Genomic DNA, 18,170 nt, shown 5'->3' on the forward strand with positions numbered 1-18,170 from the left:
TCCTAAAAAGGAATAAAGCTGTTTGAAGTAGATAGAAAAAGAGTGGACGTTACACGTTGCGAAGCTGAAGAAACTGGCACGTTGAGGGTTACCTATTCGAGCCTGTCCACCCTGTAACTCTTTCTTCGCTCCCTCCTTACACACACAGGCGCATATATACGCATACGTGTAAACCTCCCCCCCCTTCCTGTATGTACACCTTCCGCGGTCTATTCTTTGGCTCCAAATCGAAGCAAATTAAGCAATTTGGTAAGCACCAAATGGAAGGGGAAATGAACCCTGGTAAGTTTTCTTTGTCCTACACAAATTAGGCATCCTCTGTTTGATGGAGGTGTGAGGGGGTTCCACGTGGAGAGCTCCTCCCTCCACCCTTTTGAAATTAATTCGTTTTAAAAAAGGGAAAAGGAGCAAATGGAAAAAAAGGGAACGAACTGTTCCCACAGTATAAGCCCTGCCCGAAGTACACGTTATTTACATTGTGCGTAACGTGGTGCCTACGTATCGGGTTTATTGGACGCCTCAGAAAAACGCCCAAACGGGGATAAATCAAAAAGGACTTAGCAAATGCAATGGCGCAAAAGGGAAGAAAAAAAAAAAAAAAAAAAACGTGAAACGTGATTAAATGTACATGGAATATAATGGATTGTTGGGGCAAAACAGTATTTTGGAACTGCTCACCTACGCACTAGCAACGCGTTTTCCTATGGGTAAAACATCGTCCCTCCTGGGTCTACCATCCAGCAACGTTCGGGGGGAGGGGCACGTATACTGGCATACAAACATCCGAGTATTGGTCGGCCTGACCCGAATGGACCAACCACCGTCAAACGTGAGTAACACCACGCATCAGATCAATCCTTTTGTCTACTCCCCTCAAAAAAAAAAAAAAATTCTTGTCAATAAAAAAAAAATGATCACGAGTTAACTGCCTTATCTATGAGATACAAGTCATACTGGATCTTCCAGTTCTTCGTTCCGCTGCTTTTCATTGTGGAGTCGTAAAAGCTTTTTACGTCACTGTGTGGGTTTGACTCGAACAGCAGTTCCTCTGCGTATCGTTCTTTGTCCACCTGCGGGGGGGAGGGCGACAGAGTGAGTCAGCGCAATAAAGGGGTAGAGTAAACTGGGGTAGTATTCTGTGCATGTATACACATTCATTTGAAGGTGACCATGTAGGGGTGCAATAACCCCCCGAGTTGTTGAAATGCCTCCAATTCAGAACCCTCTTGGGGGCCCTACCTGCCGTATGTACTGATACATACATAGGGGGATGAAGACGGGGAGCATGGTCCGGCAGAAGGTCCCTGCCTTAATCACATGCTCAATTAGCCGCTTGGGTAATTTCTCATAACGAAAGGAATTAAAAAATGAAGTGAACGGAAAAAGGTTAATCATTTTGGCACACGGGGAAAGGAAAGGAGAAAATATTGTCTCTCTGAAAGGGAAAAAAAAAAAAAAAAAGTGAAGTATTTGTTATGGTGAAGAATTGCACAGTCCTTTGTATGCCCTCACGAAATGGAAGCAAAGCAGCCTTTTTTCATTTTTTTATTTTTCTCCTTTTTGTTGTTCCTGGGAAGGATGCTATTATGTAGGCAACTACTCAGCGGCGGTACCTCCCCAGTTGTTTTCCAACCTCGTGTAACAAGAAAACTGCCAAAAAAAAAAAACACCTTACAGTGTGATAAATGTTACATTTCCTCTCTTAGCTTCTTCGTTTCTGCAAAAAGGACGTTAAGAAGAAACGAACTGACTTTCTTCTAAACCTTTTTTTTTTTTTTTTTTTTTTTTTTTTTCTTCCCTCGTTTGGCTAACTCGTTGTTGAGTAAAAAAAAAAAAAAAAATTCTTGCAATATCTTAACCCATCTTGTAAGAGTGCTGAAAAAAAATCACCTTCTGGTTAATCACACCCACAACAGACCAAACAGGACCAAGCGTACACTTTGCAGTGGAAAACACTTTTTGTGTTCCTCTAATTTTTGTATTTTTTCGCTCACAACTCTGTGTAGAGAAAAAAAAATGAATATCTTTTTCTTTCCCTTCCCCCTTGTCCCGCGTAACTGTGCATACCGTCCAGTTTAGCACATGATTAATAGACGCTCGAATTGAAAGAGTTACCTCGCCCCTCACGTTGCATGAACGAGGTGTGCCCATCTCCCCACGCACACTTAAATTTTGCGAAGCCGAGAAAGAGACCTATGCGCAAGTTCGCCACGCAAAGTGAAAAGCACATATATACATATGTGTACACTCGTTTAACTCACACAGGCAGGGAAACTCCGCCCCTGCACACGTAGACTATCCAAACGTCGGTGACTTCTTACGATAGGGGAGTTGCCCTAACTAAAGGTGAACTATGTAATCTCCACCTCTTTCCATGCAACTTTTTTGCCCCACGCGAGGCGAACTTTTCATGGGAAAAAGGCAATACCAGGTTGGAAAAAATTCCCCCTCGTTTATTCCCCCACAAGGGGATGTTTTCTCTCTGCATGCGCGAAGAGATGTGCGCACTCGGAGCGGTTCTGCGTAGTTCATTTCGGCGTGGTTCCTCCCTTCCGCTTAACCGGTTGTGTTTTTTTTCCAGCCCCGTACACAGCACACAGATCGGAGGGAAAAGAACGGAAAACGGAGAACGCAATTTTCCGTCCCCGATGAGAAAGTAGTTCACTCTGCATATATTTTGTGAAATTTTTTTTTTTTTTTTTTTTGGTTCCCTACCACAGTTTGACGTTACATCTTAGCAGTTTCTTTTTTTTTCTCACAACTTAAAAGGAAGGAAAAGGAATTCACCCACTGTGTAAAGACTACCAATTGGTTACCTTATTTTCACTTCCCCCCTTTTTGCTTCGTCCTTTTTTTCCCCCCCAAATGGATTGCTTAAACGAATTCGACGCGAACCACCTAGCCGCGGAAAGCAAGGGGGAAGAGTACTACAGGGAAAATATGGCCACGAGGAGGAAACTAAAAAATTGCTGCAAACGGTGGAGTGACGATAAGAACAGCAGAGACTTCCTTGTCAGCCACAAGAACGAAATTGATGAAAATTCTTTTTTTAAAATTTTAAAAAACACATGGAACTTACTATTTTTTAATGAAGAGAAAAAAGGCAAATTACTTTATGGGGAAGGAGACCAACATATGTACACTTTGCCAAACTTTTTAATTATAGACCCTCTCTCGAGCGGTGTGATCAGCCCGTTCGACAGTGATCAGGTTGGGATGTCGCTCGAAGAGGGGGAGGACATCGGGTCTGAGTATGTGCAGGTGGATAATGGGGAAGACCGTGTGGCGGACTGCCCACAGGAAGGGGGCAACCAGGACTGCCAAGCGGCTGAAAGAAATCACAATGTCCCACTGGAAGGGGATAATCAGGACTTCCAAGCGGTTCAGAACAATGAGGATGACCCATTGGAGGGAAATGACCCAGATTGCCCACTTGAGGGGGAACCCCCCCATTGTGCAGCTGGACAAATCTGGGATGACGTTCTCGAGGAGGACGAACATTGGGCCGCAGACCATCATGGCTCCCCCGTGAGCGAAGAAAATTCCCCTATGGGGAACCTCTCACCGGATAAAGAAAGCCGCAAAAAAATGAGAACCTGCAAAAAGAGCAGCATTAACAAAAAGTACATTAACATTTATCACAAGCATGATGATTTGTACAGTTTCCACGACAAAGAAATAGACGATTTTTTAATTCTGTCTGATGACGCAACGGGTGTAAGTGAGGCGGAAGAGGAGAACGAACAGATAAAGGACGACATACAGATTGAACTGCCTAGTGAGGAACCAAGTGACAACGGAGTGAGCAGTGGCCAAGGATGCTCAATACCCCAGACAGATACAACTCCAAGTTGCCCCAACCTTGACGTGGAGGACCCCTCAGCAGAATCCTACAAGGAAGCCGACCCCCCGCAGCCTGAACTGGGAAATGGAGACACATAATTGGAGTGCCACCGGGAGGGTGTGTGTGAAAAACGGCACATGCGAAGTTACATGTTGTATTCACGAGCGTGAAGAAAAGTTTTCTTTTTTTTTTTTTTCCACCATGATCAGGATGCTTCAAATGGGTTGTCCGTGATGAACTCCTGCGAATGTGTCTTGTTCCTTTTTTTTTTTTTTTTTTTTTTTATGTCCCCCATATATATGAATTCCTTTTTTTTTTTCCCCTCTTAAAAATTCAAACGTAAGTATGCGTCTTCCCCCCTCCAAGTCACTACAAGGGGGGTTCCTCCACTTTAAAATATGAGGGCATTTGACATGGGCCTTGTGAAGCGCTCACCATAAGTGTGTTTGCCCTTGTGTGTGTGTGTTTTTTTTTTCTCCCCCCACATGCGCACGGGAAGGAGCCTTGTTCTGTTCACCCCCCGTGCAACCACCACGCAAACTCCTTTAAATCGAAACATTTGAAAAAATAGGGAAAGTCGCAGAAGGGTACCCACTCGAATGTAGCAAAAGGAAGAAAAAAAATATATATATATATCTGTATATTGCCAAGGTACATATATACATGCATACGCGCAGATACTTTGAGGCACGCGAGCAAAGGGGCAAAAACGCCAACTGCAAGCCGAGTGGAGTGAGCCCCCCACCGAACGTGCAGTGAAGAATAGACACATTGCGTAGATCCACCAAACGGAAGAGTGATGAAGAGCACGAAAAATGGAGAAGACACAGAGAGGGTGGACACGAACCAACGGGTGATCCACCTGCAGCAGTGGATGACCACCCTGTCTGAGCGGAAAAAATGGAAAGAGTCAATCTTGTGTATTCACGGCATATACAACACAACAGGGGGGGAGAAGCATAATGGAGAGGACCCAAAAAAATGTGGAAATAATTTTCCCCCGTGTCAAACTAAGGGGATCATATATGAACGATTGTGTTTAGGAGTTCGCTACCTCGAAATGGTTGTTCTGTTGAATTTCGGAATGGAGGAAGGAAAAAGTGATCTGCGTTTCGCATGCGGAGGTGGATGCATATACAGCGCTAGTGACCTCATGGAAGAAGTGGGCGTTTTTTTTTTGAGCAATAAAAAGGAAAGAGTGGTCCTCTCATTTTTGCTGCGCGGAGGGGATAATAATGCAGAGGATGACGATAAGGAAAACGACAATAAGGGAAACCACGATAAGGACGATGAAAAGGACGACGCAGATAGCGCCACCCAACTGCTGGACGTCTACATGTACCTGTACCTCCGCCGGGAGCTCAAGCACGCAGAAGGGGATGAAAATTACAGAGTCCTCTACTTCCTGAACGACAGGGAAAGATTCCTCAACTTGGGAAAGTACCAGTTCGATATTGACCACTTCGTAATTCGCAACTGGATTTTTAATAACATGTCTTTGCTGCTCCCGTCGAGGATCGTTCACAGGGGGGAAGAAAATTCAGAGGGGGAGGGAGAAGATAAGAGACTCGACGAAAAGGGGGGAAACGTACTGACGCCATTGTTTGGGCCCCCCCAAAGGGAAAAGTCCACTCTGTTAAGTCTCCCACAGCAGCATCACATGTCTCTGTTCAGATTGAATTCGATGCAGAATGATCAAGTGCCAAATTTGTCATCCAAAGTTTGCATAAAGGGGAAGTTCCCCAATATCCTTATAACCACACAGGGTGATGACCAGTTGGCGGACTCAAAACAGGGGGATTCGCTCCTTCCAAATGAGAATGCCCACAGAAGAACCAACACGAGGAGGTACTACATCGAGTGGGAAGGAGACCACCACAGTGGTGGTACACTCCATTCAGTGGATACACATGACGGTAACTTAACTTGGAGCGGAAAATTCATTGGCTCGAACAACCTGCCCTTAACCGAATACGTCATTGATGTACCCAGACAGCATAAACTACTGAGCTCTCCTTTTACATTTTTAAATAAAAAGTTGGTATACCTCTGCCAGGAGGGAGAGTTGTTTAAAGGGAAGGATAGCCACAGGGCGGACACTAACACTACATACTATGTGATCAAGACGGGAAGGGACGGGCTAAAGGATAAAACGGTGCAGAGCTACTTGGCCCAATTTGCACATCAATTCAGTGCTGACGTGGGACCCTGCTGGATATGCATCCTCGCGCAGGATTTCCATATAAAGGACGTTTTCGACGTGATTTGCGTGAATTTTTGCACCCCCAAAGGGTGTTTGCGGTGAACTCGTTTCAGCAGTCATTGCACACTGATTTATGTAGTTGTACCGTTCACCTCTTCGCATAAACCCGACGCAGCTCCCCATTCAGTTTGTCCACGAAGGCTCTCACCGACGCGCTCTGCACGCTGTCGTCTACGCGAATGAATTGCCTCTCCGGGTTAGACAAATGATCCTTAGACTTTGTAAAAAAGTGAATGAAATTAAAAAGGGCCCCTTTGTCAAACGGGTTCTTGAATTTTCTGACCACAACGGGTTCATTATTCTTGTCTTTCTTCAACTCGTACAAAAAAAAAGTGTTGGAGGAATACATTTTAAACTTCTCATTTGATGTGATATTCTCCAAAATGTTCAGCACGGACCTTAAAAAAATAACCCCCATGAAATACAAGTGCAACAAACTTATTAGGACTACCGATAGGGATACTCCTCGGAAAACTAGTGAAGACGATAAGAAGTCCAACCTCATAAACACACATAATATGTGTATATATATTTTCCAAAAGTGGAATAGAAGATTTGACACGATCCATATTAGGAAGACTTTTGCGTTGTCTACACTCATGCAGTTTAGCGTAAATAAGCAATGGTGGTCATATATGTCTACGCACCTGCCACAGAAACGACAATGCTTCGTTCGTAGGTTCTTAAAGAGGAAGCAAGTAGGACATAACTTCTTCACGTCAAAGGAGGTTACCTCGAATCCTTGTGCATCCAACTTTATCTGCAAGCTATTCTTCACTTCACTGATGTTCTTCCATTTTACCATTTCGCAGAAAGAGGTTAATTTATTTTTTTCCTCATACAATTTTATTTCCTCCTTCACATTTTTTATAATTTTTCGAAAAGTCAAATTTGTGCTGTTGTTGGGGTTTACGTCTGTGGGATGCAATGGGTCCTTTTTATCCGCTTTGATATCACATGCCGGATTTCCCTCTTCTTCTAAATAACCGGGGTCACTCGAAACGACCATGTAGTAAAGTATGAATAGCATTGGGTGGGCAACATCCCACAGAGGGCTCTTCCCCAGGAACGCCCCTCTTGTCTGCAAAAAAAAAAAAAAAAAAAAAAAAAAATATATATATATATAAGCAGTTCTCGGGCAAATAACTGGACACACCTTCTGACAACCATGCATACAATCCCTTTTTCTTTTGTCTTAAAAATGAGGAACGCGTTTCCTCTGCAGTTTTTTCCTCACGTAAAAGAAGTGTATGCACGAATTGTACAGATGGGAGAGGATGATCGTGGCGGGATACAGCAGCAGGGTCTTGTCCTGGGTGAATGCATGGCGGATCTTGCATAGGGTGGAAAGCTACAGGGGGGGGGAAACCAACCATGAGTAGGGTGAAGCGACTACTGAGGTGACGACACTGATGCACCCCCAATTACCTTTTTCCTTCTTGAAATGACGTAGGGACCGATCGTCCCACTGGGCTCATACAAAGTTGGGTCCTCTTTTCCACCTCGCCTCCTGCACAGCTGCTGCACCTTCCTGCAAGTGACAAAATTGTAGATACTTCTGTCCACCTTATCCTTATGCTCTTCGACGAACTGCGTAACGGTTTTCTTTAACGTGAGGAGGTGAAAATGAATTAGCGTTGTTACTCAGTTGTGCCATTTTTTTGGTAATTGGAGCACCTCCATGTGGGGGTAACGTCTATGCGTGTCCACCCCCCCTTTGTGTTTACCTCTTCCTCCGTGGAGATGTCGTGCACATTCTGGTGACCATGCAACACGAGGAAGACGACCGCGTCGTAGGCATTCCCAATGATTGCCTTGTGCAAAGTGGACGCCGGATTCTTCAAATCGATCGAAAATAAGTTAGGAGAAACTTTCGACAGTAGACGAAGGAAAAATATATTGTTGTTGTATGCTGCCCAGTCAAGGATAGAGCAACTGTTCAGGTCTCTATGTGTGAGTGATGCCCCCAAATGGATTAAATAGAGGAAGCATAGAACATGTCCATACTGAGTACTTATGGTTAAGCAACTGTAACCCTTGTCGTCGGTATGGAATATGTCCCCCCCGTGCTTCCTCAAAAGGTGGATCATGTGAAGGTTACTTCCGGAGACTGCCCAGAATAGCGGAGTTTGTGCGTTGTGCGCCTTGGCGTTCACGTCCGCCCCTTCGGGATGGCATCAAAAGGGGGGAAATAAGCACCAATGAGGTAGAATGTGTAATAAGCAGGCATGACGATGCTAAGCGTGTGGCTCAGACGCCCCCTTGACCGGTCCCTGCTCTGCAATTCCCCTTTTTCCCCTTACCCTTCTGGAGCAAGTAGCACGTCAGGTACGCGTCATTTAGAAAGACGGACCAGTGAAGTAGGCTGTTTCCTGTAAGTTTCAAACGGAAAAAAAAGCACGTATATATGAGAACAACGGAGGAACGGCGCACACCTTTGGCGAGGTCAGAATCACTCATGTTCCACATATTTACAAAGCTTCACATATTTACAAGGCTTCACTATCTGTCCGTTTAACCATTTCCGTCACGACAGTTTAGTAGACGTTCGTCCTGTTCCAAAAGGTTGTAAACCCGTTCATCTCTCCGTTTTGCCAACTCGAATAAAATATCGACCCCACTCGGTAGCTCACTGGGGACACACTCAGGTATTCGCATTTTGTTTCGACGGAAAGCACAGCATGGTATAAATCAAGTGTGTGAGCAGGATGGGGGTGCACAGGAAAGAGAAAAGTTGTCTTGACTGAACCTTCTGTGTTGTCATTCCATGACGCGTCACGCGGAAAAATAAATTTACGTTGAAAAAAGCGCATCCATAAAATTTGAGCGACAAACAGAGGAAGCGATCAGCAACTGCGCGCATAATCGGAACGACTTGGAAAAAAGTTGGAACATCGTCTCTTTAAGGTACTCCTCAACCTAACTTTTTTTTTGGCCCCCTCATATATGCATACCTTCCCAAAAGGGGCATCCTTATTTATGTCGCTCCCCCCCCATGTGCACTTGTTACATGTACCACGGGAACATTTATTAAGGTGGAAGGAAAATTTCATCAAGTTGTGCCCACTGTGTGGCTTATTTTCCACAAAAAAATAAAATAAAATAATTGCACAGAAAGTTATGCTTCTTAATTTTTATACGGACAAAAAAAAAAAAAAAAAACTTAAAATTTAAAATAAAACGACATTTGTTTGTGGTACCCTCATGTTTGAAATGCGCGTTCTGTACTTTTTGAAGCAACCTCAGGCTTTTTTCCTGCACACACAACAGAGGTGTAATTTTCCTCAAATTATTAGCTTTCACTGATGCAGCTCCGCTAATGGAATGAGCACGTCCTCCCCGTCTGTCGTCTCATTCTCCTCACCCGATGAAGACCGACCCCCCCGCGTTGACAAATTCAACTTGGGTAATTGTATCACATTATCCTTATCCCTATTTCTGCTCCGTATGCTTATATAACTCTTCTTGCTGTCCGAAATGTAATTTATGGCTAGCTCATCTTGCGCCTTTACGAAATCTTTTCTTTGTGAATCGGCTTCGTCAACGACGTGTAGGAAGTTTGCCTCATCCGAGTTACTTCTACAAGGCGGTTGAACAAAGCTGCTACTTAGTGTAGTGCTCTTCTTCTTGCGAACATGGTTATGGTTTCCTTTTCTTGTGTTTGGTGGATTCCTCTGTTCGTTCGTACGCCTTGCCGGTTGCATTTGGGCTGAGGCATTTTCAGCGGAGTCATTTTCGGTGGAGCTCGTTTCGTTTACCTTCATCTCTTCCCGTCTCGTCTTTTTCTTCTTCATCTTCTTCACCTTTTTCATTGTCTTCGTTTTCTTCATTTCTTCCTCCACACACACCCCTCCCGTTCCGTTTTCTCCGAAGTTAACTGTTTCCTCTTCCCTGTGGGGTTCATCACCCTCGCCCGTTTTGTCACATCCACCGTTTCGTTTTGTCTCCTCCATCCCCCGATCCAATTTAGACTCGTCACCGTTTTCTGCGGCGATCTTCTCCTTCGTGTTTTCCTCTTCCTCCTCTCTCTTACTTTTCTTTTTCTTCTTCTTCGACTTTTCCTTGCCCTTTTCCTTCTTTTTCTTCCGCTTTTCTTTACTTTTCTCCACCTTGGACTCTTCCCCCCCTTCGTCTCCACTCTGTTCCTTCAGCTGAAAGAACTCCCCCCCGGAAAGATCAAAACTGGAAGTGTACTGGTTATCCCTATTTTCTGCATTGTTTTTTTTTTTTTTTTTTTTTTTTCCTTCTTTCACCTGATCCGTTCAGGCAATTTTCTGCCGAGCTATCTCTTGTGTTTGTTTCCCCTTCGCTTTTCTTGGGGTGCACGTTAGTCGAGGCGTTGTCTTCTTCTCGGCGTTCTTTGTCAAATCCTGCGGTGCGTAATGGATAACAAATGGGTTTAAATACGAATGAATAAAGTGAAATGTAAACACCAACTAGACAATGTGATTTAATTGCACACATGAACGTACCCTTTTTGTTTTGCATCACCGGGGCGTCCAAGCCAAACCGAGTGGAGATCTTCAAGTTGGATGACCTCTTCAACTTCAAATTGTAAACTACTTGTTGTATGCTGTTTCGTGGGTGAGGGGTTGCTCTGCCAGCTCTTTGCACATCGGGTGTGTTCCCTTGGGGAGTTACCTTATCATCGATACCTTTGATTGAGCGAAAAAGAAGAAAAAAAAGACGATATGAGATAGGTAGTGGTGGGTGAGGAAGGCTCCATAAACCCCCCTGGCGTCTAATTTGACGACGATATCCTGGGACGATGTGACCCTCCAAATGAACAAATGACGTAAAAGTACCCAGTGAGAAGTAATTAAATAAATTTGTTATAATGCCTATGTAGTCTGTGGTCTTTTCTTCATTTGGTGTGTACTCCATCGTAACAGGGGGGGAGAACAGGAAGGGAGACCCCCCTCCGTGGGTTGTAGCAACCTGTGATTAGCTGTTATTGTATGTGATCGCTTTAGCAGGGACCAGCTTGCCCTTCTCCCCAGTATCAATTAAAGTTTGTATAATTACACGTAACATGGGGGAAGGAAAAAAAAAAGGTAAACCGTAAAGAGAGCAAAGCTGGTGAAAAAGCAAAAACGTCCTTCTTGGCATGACAACTGAATGAACCACTCGAGGAATATGTCCCCCGAAGAATCATGTACCACTTGCGTTTCACAGAAAGGGATGCTGTTCCTTTACGTGGTGCTATGCGAGCAAACGGGTAACTATTGTATTGTGCCGCTTTGCCTGGCAAGAAACAACTGTACTCCACGGCGCACACACAGACAAAAAAAAAAAAAAAAAAAAAAAAAGCAGAATAAAGCGGTAAAGACGAAAAAGGAATGTTCCTCCTCAAATAAATAGAAAGCTGGTAAGACTTATAATCAACGAATGCGTGTAACAAGCAAAGGTTAACCTTCTTCTTACAAATTTACAATTTTTTTTTTTTTCCCCTCATGTGGGCATATTTAAAAATTTTTATATTGTCTACAACTGCCACAAAGCAGAAGACAAACATTTGCTACAAAATTTCAACGAATTTGAAAAAAAAAGGGGGAAAAAAAAAACATTTAAAATGTGGCTTGCGCAGCAAAATGACACTTCGTTTGCAATTCTTTAAATTCTCATAAAAGGAATTATTTTCCCTTTTTTACAGAGGAAGTAACTCCAGCGCTTTTCCAACAATGCTTTTTTTTTTTTTTTTTTTTAAATAAATGAACAACTGTGGTGGGACAAATCAAGCAGAAATTTGTCCTCTGTGGGGAAAAAAAAAATCACCAAATGGAAACGGATTAAATATGTGAGGAAAACAAGCAACGTAAGGACACCAAAAAAGCGTTGCTCCCAAAAGGGGAGTTGTTCCTACATATACAGGAATTTCTCCTTCTGGCACGTTTCTCCCTTTAACACCTTTAAATGGGATATACATCCAGTGATGCTCCACCTCACATGGGGCTAAATGGGCAATGCCAGATGGAGAACAAAAATTGAGGAAAATTCCTTTACGTGCCTCATTTTTTCCTTACGTATGATAGGGTTGTCAAATGCTGCGCAGTGTATGTCCCTTCTGAGGCAACCCTTTTGCGTCATAGAATAGGGCGACAACTTCCTTAATTTCTCCCCCTCTCTCAGTTTTCACAGTGGGTACGATTCGTTCTGGTGACGTTAATTTGGGAGTCTGCTTCTACACACCAAAGAGACCGCTTTCATTTTTGCTCTCCCCAATTGTTATGACCCATTCTTTCTGCGAATTTATGCGCACACCTGGACAAAGTCCATATCGCCTTCCCTTGTGGGCTGCACAGATTTTTCTCAGCAGACATTTTAAGGCACACCTCCTCCCACTTCCTTCATTACACCTTTTTCCAAAGTGAACCTTTGGATTGTTCACTCGATTCTCATCTTTTCCCTTTTCAAAAGGATGCCTTTTCACAATTGGGGTGTTAAATTGCGATGTGGATAATTAAATAAAAAAAAAATAACACTCATCGAAAGCGTCGAGAAAAACGAGGACGACCGTTTGGCTGCGAGTACAGTACTGATGAGACAAGAAGGAAAAAAAAAAAAAAAAAAAAAAAAAAAAAAGTGGTGAAGCAGCAAAGCGGCAAACGAGCGGGTAAAAAAAACCCTGTAGAAACCGGGAATCGAACTGGGCAAATAACACGAACCGACGAGGAGTATAACTTAGGGGAAAAAATTATAACACACCTTTGTGAACAAATGGGAAACTCATTTTTCAGTGTGTTACTCATAAACACATTTTTCCGCTGCGTTGTGCTACGATTCGAGAGTGTAATTGCGTAATATTTAGGTGAATTTTGTGCAGAAATTTTTTTTTTTTTTTTTTTTTTTTTCTCCTGATGATTTTTCAAAGTATTCTTTACTATCCCATCTACTTAAGGCCTTGTCGCTGGTCGCGTGTATATCTCTTTGACATTTTGCTGGCACATGCATGGAGCGTACATATGAGCCCATATGTGTGTATTTGCTTACGTATGCACTTATTCGCGTGGAGCAAAGACCTATTCGACACTTACTCTGCGCGCACCGCTGAACTTTCCCCCAATCTGTCAAACTGCTTCTTAAATTTATAGAGAATAAAAAGGGAAAAAAAATTGTCCATCGTGGTAGTTTTTTTCTCCTCACCCATTTGGCACAACTTTTAAAGTGGCGAAGAAGATGCATCTATGTTTTGTCTGGAGGAATGCATAAGGGCGCGTTTCCCTCTTCCACCATTCCGTCGTTCTTGTTCCGTCTGTCTGATTCATGCTTCCCCTCTTTCGTAACGACGGCGCCGAACTATGGTGGATTACGACGACATCACGCACACTTTGCTGATAGAGAAAATAAAAATACAGTACGATTCGAATAGCCAGTGGAACAAGTTTTTTAAATATAGCTTGAGGAACCCGCACTCGTTTGTCTACCCCGAGAGCACACACTTCGGTATAGTTACGAGTGGACATCGTGCCTGTCGTATATTGTGTGCGTTTGTATAATCCTCACCCAGGGATAACCCCAACATTGACACGTAATTGCGTGCTGCTTCGCTAAATTGGATAAAACCCGCTTTTCTCACCCCCCCCTCTCAGCGCAAAATGCCGACTTCGACTACTTCAGTAGCGCTTTCCAGGCGAAGGGGTACAAACTGAACCATGTGAGCCCTCTGAATGGCGGCTACGGCGAGGTGATAAATGCATTTACAGAGTGATCATTTTGTGAGACGCTTTTGCGTGGTGCGCCCTTGGGGGGAGATTCCTCACACAACCCTTCCCAACCCCACAACCCTTCCCTCTACACGGCGAAAACGATTAAGAGTCACTTTCCCCGTTAACCCCCCTATACGTATAGGAGTCTGCCGAGGAGAGGTACCTACTCGAAGTGGAAAAACAGGAAGAGAAAAACCTTGGGAAAAATGAAGACACACTGAACAGAAGAATCGTGTGCCTTTTCAAAGAGTGCATGTACTACTTCATGAGCTTCAACGACAAGGATGGGCAAATATTAGACAAGCCATCCAGAAATTTACACAAAAGAGATATAAAGGATAGCAGTGAGTATGAGCTTTTCAAAAGCCTTAGTGATTGTATTGTTCAGCTGCATGACTCCAAAGTTATGAAACACCAGGCGCTCATCATGACCAGTGACTTTTGTGGACTCTTCACCCCAACGTATGTAAAACTGACAAAATTTTCGGATGGCTTCCTAACCTTTTTGAAAGAAAATAATATAAAATATATGGACTTGTTTTACGAGGAAATGCAAAAAAATGAATTCTACAAGAAAAAGAAGGAGCATTATGATTATCTGAAAAATACCTCTTTTGTACCCCTCACCAAGGGGGAAATTTCCCTCGCTAATAAGAAAAAGAAACTCGAAAAGGTGTTACCCATCCGGGGAACGGAGCTTGTGGGGAAAAAAGACCCACAGGGGCAGACCCCACGGGTGGGTGACGTAGAAGGCGGTGGAGAGGCCTCCACCAGCAGCGTTGTACTGATCAAGGAGGACCACACGACGAAGAAGAAAAAGACAAAGAAGAGAAAAATGAGAGATGATTCAGACGAGGAGAGTAGCGCGTGTGCACACATGGGCGCGCTGGTGAAGGGGGAGGAAGCGAACGAAGACACGTCCAATCAGCTCAGCAGCAGTAGAGACAACTCGAAGAAGAAAAAAAAAAAAAAGAAAGAAGACGACGACGACAGGAAGAAAAAGAAAGTTAAAAAGAAGAAAAAAGTGGAGATTCAGGAGGAAACCACCGCGCGGGAGGAACAACAACTGGAGTTGGTGTTGTACGAAAATGGAGACATTTGCAATTATTTGAACATAAGGAGTGAAGACAGGGCGCTTGGTCAGAGGGGAGACGCCGACAGAACTGACACAGGAGAAAAACAATATAAGAATAATAATCAGCGTGAAAATGAAAGAAGGAACCCCAATCCACAAGACCTTAGGAAGAATGCGAAAATTTTTCACATGCTGAACAAGAGAGTGGCATCCGATGAGTATATCTACAACGAAATAAAGGGGGACTTCATGAAAGAAATAAACCTGCCAAATAATTACAACTACGACGTGAATGCAGTTGAAATATGTAGGAATGACGTCAAGAATTTCTACCGTTGTGTCCTCAAACACATAAGCAAAAAAAAGGAAAAATTAAAAATTTACTACATAATAAGTAACTTTTTATTTTTTTTCGCAAAAATGTACAAAAATACGATAAGCTTTCATGACAACGTGCATAAAGACATAAACCGCAATTTCGACTACAAGAGTTTGATCATACAGGGGAATATGCTGCCACACAATTTCTTCCTCCTGATGAAGGCACTCCACCTGATGAGTCTGCATGAACTTATCAAAAATTTTTATCTCTCCGTGGAGTACGACGAAAGGAAGAATAAATGTCTGCACTTTCTAAACATAACGGAAAATAAATTTTACGAAAATTTCAAAAAATTTGAAAATAACATTAAGGCTAATTTTTCCCATGTGTATAAATTCCTGCAAAACATGATCCCAATACATAAGTTTCTGATCGTTAAGGGGAAGGTCTATATAAACTCTGAGCAGTCTACCTTCTCCTTTGACAACAACGACCTCCTACAACTGACTTATAACAAACCCACGTACGATAATAAGGGTGCCCTTGTTGTCTACGAGGGGAACAACGACGAAGAAGGCAGGGTTACTCAATGGGGTGAAGGCACTAACAGGGATGACTCTCCCAATAACAGCAGTGGTGTGAGTAACCCATACAGGGAGTCGCACTATTTCCTGTATGACTCCACGAACACACTCAACATGACCAAAAGATCTACACACGTGAAGAAAGTTTACACTATAATTGACGACAAGGAAATGCATAAAGTGCTGAATGAACTGGCAGACCTCAATGATAATTACACGAAAAATTTAATTAGAGAAAGGAGACTTTTCTTCATTTTAGATTCCTACGAAAAGAATAACCTCTTCCAAAATGTGCTCTTCAGCGCGCCCTTTTTCGATACGTACATTTCGCTCATTTTCACCTTCTATGTAAATAACTACGTGAAGAAGTATGAGCCTTTTATTCACATTCCCCTGTTCAAGCCGTCCTACCTGAACATGCTCGTGGGGTACATAAAAAGGAGGAAGCGCGAATTCCAAATGAAGGAACAGAGCGGCCAGTTCAGGCAGCACACCGTAGATAAGATGTGCAACAACTTTTTCAGGAGCTCCCTAAACAGTATTCTAAACTCCAGGGAGGAGGAGATAATTGTGATAGAGTCATCCACAGGGGGGGCATCCGCCGGAGAGGCAGCACTTGGAGAAGCACCCACGGTCAACTCCGTCCTTCCAAATGACGTAACGAACGACGTAACGAATGACGTAACAAACGATGTAGTGTCCGCCCCCACGGAGACCCCCCCCAACAAGCAGGAGCACTCCGTCGAGGAGGACCGCCTGTACACGGCGCAGAAAAACGAAAACAACATCATCGTTAATGAACGCACAGTAAGGAAAATCGAACCGAATGATGTCCTCACGTGCATATTTGTCCTGATCAATGCCAACCAAAACGCCCCCACGGAGGAGGAAAAGAAGGTCCGAGAAATAACCTTACATGTTCTGAAGGGCAAGGAAATGGAATGTGTAAACCAAAAAATTAAGTACGCCTTCAAATACAGAAACAAAATTAGCGACGCCATAACTTTAAGCGAGATAGAAGTCCGTAAAGCGGATTTTTCAAAAATTTTTATTTTTGGAATTGTGTTAAGTAATGATATATCTGCGTCCACTTTACAAGAGGACATCCACTCTTTGTACAACTTGCAAAGCACTTTGCGGTGCAAGTACCCCTCACGCAAGTTCGAATTGGAGGCCCAAGTTTTTACCTTTTACTGGGTGTACGAGGTGCACGTGTATGGTTCTATTTTTCTGAAGGGAAGGCAGCGGAGTCACGCGCTCAGCAGGGTTGGCCAGAACTACCAGCTGCCTTACAACGTACAGGTGGGAAAAGCGTCCTCAGTGCTGTCATGAAGCTACGTTATGTGTGTGTATGCATTGAAGTGTATGTGTTTACCTGTGTGCACATCACCCCGCTTTCCCCCCCTGCAGTGGAAGAGCCACCCCCTGTGGGGCTACTACCTATACATTATACAAGACAGCATCGATAGCAAATACTCGGAGGAGACCATTTCCACCCTGAGAGATGACCAGGGAATAAACGTGCGTCTCTGCAGCGAAGAGTTTGACGTCCAAGTGGTAGAAAGGGACATCAAAGAAGTGCTTCACATGCACGACCTGCAATTAGAGGATCTCAAAAAAATGAACAGAAACATATTCCTAAATATCATTTTTTTAATTGAAAATGGGCACCTCACATATTTTAACTTCCACAATACGGAAAGCATACAAATAAATCAGAGGAACAATTATCTGTGCATAAAGATTTTCAAGTCGAAGGTAACTTTCCCCTCCTTCAGTTTGAACACACCCCTGCTGAACGACTCTTGGCTCTCAGACGTGCTCGCCAGCGAGCAGCCTCTCCCCTTTGATTCCTACTTCTACAAATTTTAACATCCCCCAAATAGGGGGCTGACCGGGAAAGTGCAATAAGTCACACGTCAGAAAATGTGCCCCAGTGAAAATAAATAAATTATACACACATGTGAACATGTAGACCAATGCCGAGGAAGCGATATTAGGGCGCACGCAGATGCCCCAATGTTGTGGACTATCCCAAGTTGAAGTGCCCAGTACGCACTGCGTCCGCCGTCCCCAGGGGTAAAATTACCCCACCATCATTTCACCAGTCCATTTATTTAATTTCCGCCCTATCTGTCAATTTTCCTTATTTTAAAACGCGCGGGGCATATTCCCCCGTTTGCGATAATTTGAATACGCGTTTGAGAGCCGCCCGTCTGGGAGGCCTTCTCTCTACACTGTCCCCTATTTCACCTGTCCATCCGTGTCAAAAACAATTAACTTTTTTTATGTGAACAAAAAAAAAAAAATTAATTCGAAAATTATTAGCAGTTTAACTTTTTAAAAAGACAAGTCGAGAAGCAAATGGGAAAAAAT

The 18,170-nt window shown here is 43.5% G+C and overlaps 6 protein-coding genes across 6 annotated transcripts; 3 read left to right on the forward strand and 3 right to left on the reverse strand.

The window, feature by feature from the left end:
- Positions 1-914: 914 nt before the first annotated feature.
- PCOAH_00043580 (Uncharacterized protein) lies at positions 915-1,395 on the reverse strand (the record flags this gene model as incomplete). The annotated part of the gene is made up of 2 exons (XM_020061142.1): positions 915-1,070; positions 1,240-1,395. The coding sequence occupies 2 exons, from the start codon at positions 1,393-1,395 to the stop codon at positions 915-917; spliced, it is 312 nt and encodes a 103-aa protein (XP_019917000.1).
- Positions 1,396-2,865: 1,470 nt separating this feature from the next.
- On the forward strand, positions 2,866-3,942 carry PCOAH_00043590 (Uncharacterized protein; the record flags this gene model as incomplete). The annotated part of the gene is made up of 1 exon (XM_020061143.1): positions 2,866-3,942. One exon carries the CDS (start codon positions 2,866-2,868, stop codon positions 3,940-3,942), a length of 1,077 nt encoding a protein of 358 aa, XP_019916246.1.
- A 701-nt stretch (positions 3,943-4,643) lies between these two features.
- PCOAH_00043600 (Uncharacterized protein) lies at positions 4,644-6,149 on the forward strand (the record flags this gene model as incomplete). The annotated part of the gene is made up of 1 exon (XM_020061144.1): positions 4,644-6,149. One exon carries the CDS (start codon positions 4,644-4,646, stop codon positions 6,147-6,149), a length of 1,506 nt encoding a protein of 501 aa, XP_019916954.1.
- Positions 6,150-6,195: 46 nt separating this feature from the next.
- Positions 6,196-8,819, reverse strand: PCOAH_00043610 (Palmitoyltransferase; the record flags this gene model as incomplete). The annotated part of the gene is made up of 6 exons (XM_020061145.1): positions 6,196-7,188; positions 7,345-7,458; positions 7,536-7,712; positions 7,835-8,271; positions 8,411-8,479; positions 8,627-8,819. 6 exons carry the CDS (start codon positions 8,763-8,765, stop codon positions 6,196-6,198), a joined length of 1,929 nt encoding a protein of 642 aa, XP_019916637.1.
- A 587-nt stretch (positions 8,820-9,406) lies between these two features.
- PCOAH_00043620 (Uncharacterized protein) lies at positions 9,407-10,991 on the reverse strand (the record flags this gene model as incomplete). The annotated part of the gene is made up of 4 exons (XM_020061146.1): positions 9,407-10,317; positions 10,361-10,477; positions 10,580-10,762; positions 10,913-10,991. 4 exons carry the CDS (start codon positions 10,989-10,991, stop codon positions 9,407-9,409), a joined length of 1,290 nt encoding a protein of 429 aa, XP_019916226.1.
- Positions 10,992-13,405: 2,414 nt separating this feature from the next.
- On the forward strand, positions 13,406-17,666 carry PCOAH_00043630 (Uncharacterized protein; the record flags this gene model as incomplete). Its single annotated transcript, XM_020061147.1, has 4 exons — positions 13,406-13,580; positions 13,697-13,791; positions 13,956-17,096; positions 17,205-17,666. 4 exons carry the CDS (start codon positions 13,406-13,408, stop codon positions 17,664-17,666), a joined length of 3,873 nt encoding a protein of 1,290 aa, XP_019916552.1.
- Positions 17,667-18,170: the final 504 nt, after the last annotated feature.

This window comes from Plasmodium coatneyi, chromosome 12, assembly GCF_001680005.1.
Source record: "Plasmodium coatneyi strain Hackeri chromosome 12, complete sequence".
Taxonomy (NCBI): Eukaryota; Apicomplexa; class Aconoidasida; order Haemosporida; family Plasmodiidae; genus Plasmodium; species Plasmodium coatneyi.